At 39.2% G+C, this 8,297-nt stretch overlaps 1 protein-coding gene across 1 annotated transcript; it reads left to right on the forward strand.

Annotated features, from left to right (window-relative positions):
• Window positions 1-6,408: 6,408 nt before the first annotated feature.
• Window positions 6,409-8,017, forward strand: LOC9634405 (sperm flagellar protein 1). The gene is made up of 6 exons (XM_024664824.1): window positions 6,409-6,450; window positions 6,503-6,563; window positions 6,614-6,724; window positions 6,771-6,989; window positions 7,251-7,357; window positions 7,895-8,017. Exons 1-6 carry the CDS (start codon window positions 6,409-6,411, stop codon window positions 8,015-8,017), a joined length of 663 nt encoding a protein of 220 aa, XP_024520592.1.
• The last annotated feature ends 280 nt before the right edge of the window (window positions 8,018-8,297 follow it).

Raw genomic sequence — 8,297 nt, forward strand, 5'->3', positions numbered from 1 at the left:
CAGAAACAGTGTTTGGAACATGAACAAGGTATATAAATACCTGTCTGGTAAGAATTTAGCAGACTACCACTTTTTCTCATGGTTAAATGATTCCGTAGGCTGTCCAACCAGAACTATTCAGCATTGGGCATCTTCCAAAGCAGATTTACATGATGTGTTCCTTATGGATGTGTAAAGGAAAAACGTCGTACTTGAGCATAAGGGCAGAGGCACTTGAGGATGTCAAGCAAGATGGTGGTATTTGAAACAAAGTTTTGTTAGAGGATTGTCTCAAGATTCCAACTTCTTTTAGAGATGGTGGCTTGGATGGGTGTAGATAATGTGAAGAAGTTCTTGGCTGCCAAAGGAGCTCTAAATAAGTCCTACTGCATAAACTGAGTTTGGAGTGAAAGATCAAGCAGCACTTGCTTATGCAGCTTCGAATCGTGCAATCATAAGTCTCTGTAATGGAAAATCCTGTGGAAGCAAGGATAAGAAATAAATTATAAACCATAGTCTGTGGTGGTAACTTTGTATGTGAAAGGGCTGAAATGCGTTGTGAAGAATTACAAGCAAGGTTGTCAGCAAAGGTTGGACATTAGAAGGCTGATCATCCACAGCTCAAGAACAAGTATCCAAGCAAAGAATCTAGAATGAAAAACACACACATTAGCATGCCTAAGCCCACACCCAAGAGCTTGATGCCATGCTACACCTGAGCTACACCCTTGTAGATCATTTAAGAGATTCAAACAACACATTCGAGTAAATTTAATGAGTACTTAACCTAAGAAGAAGCGTGCAGAGGATGGTTCCCGCGATTGTACCTGCACTAAAACTAGATTGCAGGCACACTTTTGATCACTGCAACTGCCGCACGTGCGACCTCCCCAAAACCCTGATGAGACCAAGAAAGAGCTCCCGTGCTTGAGAGCTTGTGCAAGATCAAGTTTAGCCCATGAGAAGAAACCCTGGCTGGCGTGTGTGCTCACTTGCAAGAACTGTTGCCTGTGTGTGTGATGAATTGTGCGCAAATGAAGAGGAATTTGTGACAATCAGGAGATCACAAATCAGAGACAAGAATGAGAAAATAAAAACCCTTGTTAGATTCTCAGTGACATCACATTGTGTTAGCATCTTGTTGTGTGGCAATCTTGCATGTCATACCCCATATATGACATGTCTCATGGAAAAATTATTATGCATACAATCACATTTTGATTGCTCATAATAATTTTGTGTGCAATCAAAAACAAAAAAAATCTGCACATGAGTAAATAAAAAATGCACCCTCCCCATAGCCTTTCCGAGTAGAGTCAGATAATTCAATAAATCATTATTAACTAAAGATATACTTGTTTTCCTAGTAGATATTTAGGGAAAGAACATGTGTTTGCATGTACATAATCATATTACCAAGTTATTAAGGTATGGTTAAGCATATAAAGGACCTTTCTTATTTGATAAATAATTGACTAAGGTTTCTTCAAATTTTGCTTCAGTGGAGTTTTCTATGTCAAGTTTAGTAAGAGAAATGGAATTTGGCATTATTTTTAACGAATTAGATGCCAGTTTTAACAACATAGTCAATATAGGTCAAAGGTCACATGAGGCATGAATTTAGGGTTAAGGATACATAACCTACCCTAGAAGCTCATAGTAGTGGTAGAGCTTTTGAAGTAGGTCAAGGGTAGTTAGGTGGTGAGAATCTACATTGGCATATTAGAGCTTTTGAAGTAGGTCAAGGGTAGTGAAGTGGTGAGAACCTCAAGAGGAGGTGTACCATTATTTAGTTGAGGCTAGGCAACATGGTATGAAGCTCAAGCTTAGAATTATTTAGTTGATGCTAGGCAATATGGTATGGAGCTTAGATTTAAACCTAAGTTAGATACACAGTGTAAGCTCATGAATTTGGACTTTTTGGCAGGTCACCCAATCTACTACTCAAACCCACGTTTATCCCCAAATATCCCAAGATTTTTAACCGATTGGAAAAGGGGGTGCACAATTATTCATGACCCCTTTCCTTGTATGTCCACCAATTAAAAGTGTACTTGCTTGTGAGACACAAATCTCTAAGCCCGAAAGTGGAGCTGAAGTGTGCCATATGGCAGTGGTCAAAATGGAAGTCCAACAAGCGTAACAAGTTGGGACCAAAAGCTCTGACCCAGAAAGTTGAGAGTGAGAGTGGAACTTCGAACGAAGTGCTCAAGGAATGAGTATGAAACGATTGATGAATAAATCTCTAGAAAGGAACACAAGTGGTTGGTGACACTGGAAAATCATTTATATTTAATACAATTATAATGCATCTGAAAAATACAGGGGAAAAAACTGTGGCAGTGACATGGACTGAAAGTAAGTACACTTTTAATTGGTAGACATACAACTTTTAAATTACCAGTTCCTATTACTGAAACAAGTACATTTGACATATGTGGAAATGAAATTGAGAGAAGCAAGATCTTTCTGATAACTTTTTGCACGTAATCTAATAGTTCACACTCACCATATAACTATAGTTTAAAGCTTGTGATTATTCATGAATGTAATAAAAATTATCACCAAATAAATAATCTATTATTCTTTCAGTATACTAACTACCCCAGTGGAACTGGGATCCCAGCTAGTACTCCCTTTACTAAATCTGCTATTTGCAGTAGCATCTATTTGTCATATTCCTTTTTTAGAATATTATTTACTTAATTGGACGGTTACTATTTGGTTACTTTCAAACAACTGCCTAAATTAAAACACGTGAAGGGTTGAAACCTTTCCTTAGACGTTTAAATTTTTTAGGGTGAGCCCGATTCAATTATCAGTCACCTGGTTTATTCTCCTTTTCAGTGCCTTTCAGAAGCAACCAAGCTGGGCTCAGACGATACTTTTGACCAATGCTTTTGGCTATCGCAACTTGTGCTGGTATGTAAGCAAATTTGCAAATCCTTTTCTCTCTTTTGTGGCATTCATGCATCTCTTTGGCCTTGATGTTGGTACTCCCTGTCCGGCATAGGCTACAAGTTATGTGAGATTTGCAAATCCTTTCTCAAGATAATTCATATTCTTCTTCTTTGGCTTTGATTGCAGTAACTACATTCATGAGTTTCAAGACCACACTTGCTTTGGATCATCACCACGAAATTAGAGGAGTGCCTCAGCACTTTAAGCAGCCAGCCTGCTGCGTCCTTCAAGTACGTTAATGAAGCTATGAATTCTTGGACATCTATTTTTCTCTAGCAGTGGCTGCTTAAGCTCTTCCAGTTTTTGAACAAGATTCCCACCAGCAACCAAAAGCTCCAAAGATATCAAGAGCATTGGATTGGAAGTGAATCTCATGAGTCTGGCAACACAAAGCTGTCTCGGAAGTATTTCCTTCATATCTTTTCTTTTTTTATCCTTCTCTCTGTTCATTTCTGTGGTTTTGTCCTTGACACGTTCTTTAAGCCTGGCAAGTTGAGCACGGGATTGATCATACACTATTGTAAGCTTGCTTAAATCTCCAATTTGTAAACTTCAATGACTTGGTTTTTCCAGATTGGGAAGTTTTACCAGAGTGCATAGATTAAGCTTTAAGCTTGAGAGGGGTGGACAAGCTTTTTTGAAAGTCTCGAGAGCCCAGCCAGAGTGACTTAGATTGTGTCATTGCAGGCAAATTTAGGACAAAAGGACTTTGTGTCTTGGTTTAGGACATTGCCCGAGCTCCAGGTTAGCGAGAGAAATTTCACTAAAACTGCTTACTAGATGCTCCTTATCTATTTACATAATTAATGGCACCAAAGAAAATCCCTGGCCTAGGGTTGGCAATGGTCCAGAAATGAATCATAGTTAAGTGGCATCACATCAGCAATCTTTCAAAGTTCTCCAAGGCTTAACTTCTTAATGCTGGAAGTGTACAAAATATTCACTTCATTCTTTGAGTTGCTTGAAGTTGCCATGAGGCCTCCAATTAAGGCCAATGCAACATGAGCTTTTATGGAGAAAAGCTTTAGGACTTTGCCCGAGCTCCAGGTTAGCGAGAGAAATTTCACTAAAACTGCTTACTAGATGCTCCTTATCTATTTACATAATTAATGGCACCAAAGAAAATCCCTGGCCTAGGGTTGGCAATGGTCCAGAAATGAATCATAGTTAAGTGGCATCACATCAGCAATCTTTCAAAGTTCTCCAAGGCTTAACTTCTTAATGCTGGAAGTGTACAAAACATTCACTTCATTCTTTGAGTTGCTTGAAGTTGCCATGAGGCCTCCAATTAAGGCCAATGCAACATGAGCTTTTATGGAGATTTGGTATAAGTGAAAATCCGTGATTCATATCACTATGGATTTCTTCTTTTGTGCCATATGTAACAGGTGGTAAAGAAAGGATAGAAGCCACCAAAGTCTTTGGCAAAGACCGGACTGGCAAAACTCAACTAGCCATACGGAGCTAGTGGTAAAGTGGCTTAAGCTCCTGGAGCCACAAGGTAGGTTTTGGATTTCCAAACTGGACATACATGCATGAGCATCGATACAACCTTTTGATTGGTAGCAGCTGAAATGAAGGCTCACCACTCATCCAGGATTTCATCCTTGCGCAAAAATTTATTCTCGGATGTGCACTAACACCCTCGACTCTGCACAAGAACTGGTGTGGGAGAATGTCCACCAAACAGAGCTCTTGCTTTCTTGGTAAGAATTAACTATCTTTTATTCAGATCTAACAAGGAACTCATTACCGCCTTGTTTGGAGTAGACTTCTTTGGGCGTGGAGAATTTAATAGGGACAATTCCAGAGGCCTTTTCTTTGCATGGTACAAACTTTGACTTAAACACCAGAATACGAAAAAGTTCAAAGACATCAAAGGCTGTGATGGGGCCAGGGGGGGAAATAGTTGAGTTCAGCAAGTAAGGTCGACAAGATCCTGTAAGCAGTAAGCAGGAGAAAAAAAGGCTGCAATATAGTAACTAACACTGGAATTATCTTTTTGCTCATTGTCATTTTCCAGCAACAAGTCGGGCTGTATTACTAGGAATGAGATCCTTCCAGTTGAAGGCGTGAAGAACTTACGAGCTCTTGTGCATTGCATCTTGCTGATGAAAGAAGAAGCCACTTTCGATGTTTGTAGCCTCTTTGTTATGGTTTTCTGAAAAGGATTGGTTTTGTTCATGGAAAATGTGGGATGGCACCACCGCAGCACGAGCTGCACTTGGTGCTGGATTTGGAGTCGACCTAGCGATTGTCGTGGTTGCATCTGCAGCACTTGGCAGACCATAAAGGATTTGACGAACAAACAATAAACACTCTTTGTTATTTGAAAGTCACCAATCGTTGGTTTATAAACAAGGTTACGTGATATTTCTCGCTCTATTTGATTGTGAGCAGATGTGGAGGCTCCAGTGCCAATCCGGTAAGCAATTGAATCTACATCGAGTGAATGCCAATATATTGAGAATTGTGGCAATATGCAGTGAAAATATGATCACAGTGGCAGATGTCTCTGGGGAGAAGACCTTCGCATCAAGTAAATTTTGCTCGATCCTTGTGCCTAGATGAGGTAGAGACCCTGCATTTTTGGATATTTTGCCCTAATTTTTATTGCGTGTGTAGAAAATCAGTTGACTATGGTGAAGGTTTTTCTGGCTATAGCCCGTGCACAAACCTCTTCATTTGGACGTGGTTAGTAAGTCCTTTTTCTTTCTGATGTTTCTTCAGTAGCTCTTTTGTGAACTTTGCGCAGGAATATTTGAATGATAGGATGCATCTCCAAAGGATAAAGTATGCACTAAAACCAGAACAGGCATTTTGACTTATATATTCCTGGACAATGTTTTGGTATATATGATTTAGTTTCTATTTTCTAACATTATTTTTCTGTATATGCTTAGTTATATGTTAATAAATTAGGCAATTGTATGTAGTGGAGATATATAGTGATATATTTACTCAAGAGATGAAGGCTTAAAGATGAAGTTGGAGTAAAGGTATTTAAGATTTGAGAGCTTAGATAGAAACTTTAAAAGTTACCAAAATTATGTGAATTGTGGTTTAGGAGAAACCACCTTCTCTTAAACTGTATATGAGAAAAGAGTATGTAATTAATTTGATACTATAATATTAAAATTACAGATAGTTACTTTTATTGTATAAAAATGGTATATGGTAAACCTAATAAAAACCATGTTTTAAAGTAAAAGTAGATAAAGTAGTTACTATAGAAAATGACATATTTCATAACTTAAAATACTATTTTGTTTTGTAAATTACTTTTATTTAATTAATAAATTTATATTAATACATAATCTAGTGATAAATAATATTCCTAAATAATATTCTAACAGAAGAATATGTGACGCCTGATGCTTTTATTTCGACTAATTTTTTAAGTTAGGGTCTGGTTTAAAACATTCTTTTTCCTTTACAAGCAAATGAAACTTCATATCTATTTAGGTCATGGATGTGGCACCTGAAGAGCTTCCTGGACTCTATTCTTGGGTTCGTAGTTGATGCTGATCTGATAGATCAGCTCAGTGCTGAGCGTTTGCAGGTTGATGGGATTCCGTTGTCAAGGCCGAAGAGAAACATCGCTCGGGATTTCAGTGATGGAGGTACTGTTTGTTGTCATTCCGTGTTGGATTAAAACCATGTTTTCTGCCAGTACTAGCGGCAGAAGTTGTAGCACATTATTGCCCACGGCTTGTGGATATTCACAACTACAGTGCTGCCAACAGTCTTGCTCAGAAGATTTACAACTGGAACACTCTCAACAGTAAGCAACTTTCTGGTTATGCACATTTATTTTGTGTGTGCTGCAGACAAGGGTTTTAGACGTTTAAACTTTTCCTTAACCAAGGAAGATGTCGAGGCAGTGGCAAATGCTGAAAACCAAATGATCGAAAGAATACTTAAGCTTTTGAAATATAAGGTAAATGTCTTCCGCTCCAAATTCGGTTTAGAAATTGTCATATTCTGGCAGATTGCCAAGTACAGGCCGATTAAAACAGAGTCAATGAAGCACGAGCATAATGGTCATGGTATGATGGAGAAATGGTCAAATAAGTAATCACACAGAAAAATTGCTTTCGGCAGCTCTAGTCAAAACTCAAACTAGATTTTGTAGGCCACTACCCCATGAAAAGGTCGCCCCCTAGAATGTTTAGACCGCTGAGCAGGTATGAGATTTTCGTCTTTCTTTTTATTGTTATACATGTTTTCTTGCAGAAGTCATGAAAGAGGACTTTCTGGTGTAAGTGTACAGACGACTTTGTACTGGTTCTGTTCTTGATCTGGTTCAGTTGTACAGAGTCCGAAAAGGACAGATTCTCCAGAGAGACAGGAAAAGGATGGAATGAATGAATCCCAAAAGGATATTCAACTCCGAGAGCTCCGGGAGACAATCGAGGTAACTAAGATTGTACAGTAACAGAATGATGAAATACTACAAGCAGTTGTTAGAAGCCAAAGTTATGAAGCTGGAGCAGCTTGTGAGGCTCAAAGACCACAAGATTCAAGTGCTGACAGGAAAGCCATCAAGACCTACACGACCCTGGTCTTAGTAGTTTTGTAAGTTGCCATTGTCATATCTACACATAATTTTTGCTAGTTCATTCCTTGCTGCATTGTAGTTGAGCTTGAATGACTTCACATATAGATGTGCCATATTGTTCCTTTATTGATGCACTCCCAAGGTTTGTTCTCTCATGGCCTTCAAGTGGGTATTTGTGAATCTGGAGGGGATCCACAAGTATGCCATCTCACTGGACGTGGCGTTTGAAGGCACATGTCAGAGGGATCTCCGTGCAAGAGAAGCAATGAAAGGAATTGCTTACTGGTAAATTTAAAAAACTCTTAATTCCGACCACCCTTGCTGCCACGCTGCAGTATGGCTTTGCACTATATGAGTGACGTAAGACAGAACTCTGTTGATTGCTGGTATCAGAATCTGCCCAGAGTCCCTATGTTAGGCGCCAACTTTGACCACGTCAAAGGGAGGCTCAAGGATATATTAAGGCATGTTAGGGTGAGGGATTTAACCTACCTAGGGCTCACAGTGGAGCGGTAGCGCAGTGGAGCTTTTGAGGTAGCTTGGGGGTGGTTGGGTGATGAGGAACCTCAAGAGCTGGCATAGCATAGTCTAGGGTGACTAGATCTCTGTCTTTTTGTGCTGGATTATAACATTGGTATCGGAGCAGTTGGTTGCGATAGCCGACCAAGCTAAATGCTAGAATTCTATTGTCGATGGTGGTGCCGACAATGGTGCCAACGAAGCTACGAAAATTTAGACCATTCAAGATGTGGTTCACAAGCTGCAAGCCCTTAATCAAAATTAGCAAGAGATGCAA

This window comes from Selaginella moellendorffii, unplaced genomic scaffold (genome assembly GCF_000143415.4).
Source record: "Selaginella moellendorffii unplaced genomic scaffold, v1.0 SELMOscaffold_114, whole genome shotgun sequence".
NCBI classification, from domain to species: domain Eukaryota; kingdom Viridiplantae; phylum Streptophyta; class Lycopodiopsida; order Selaginellales; family Selaginellaceae; genus Selaginella; species Selaginella moellendorffii.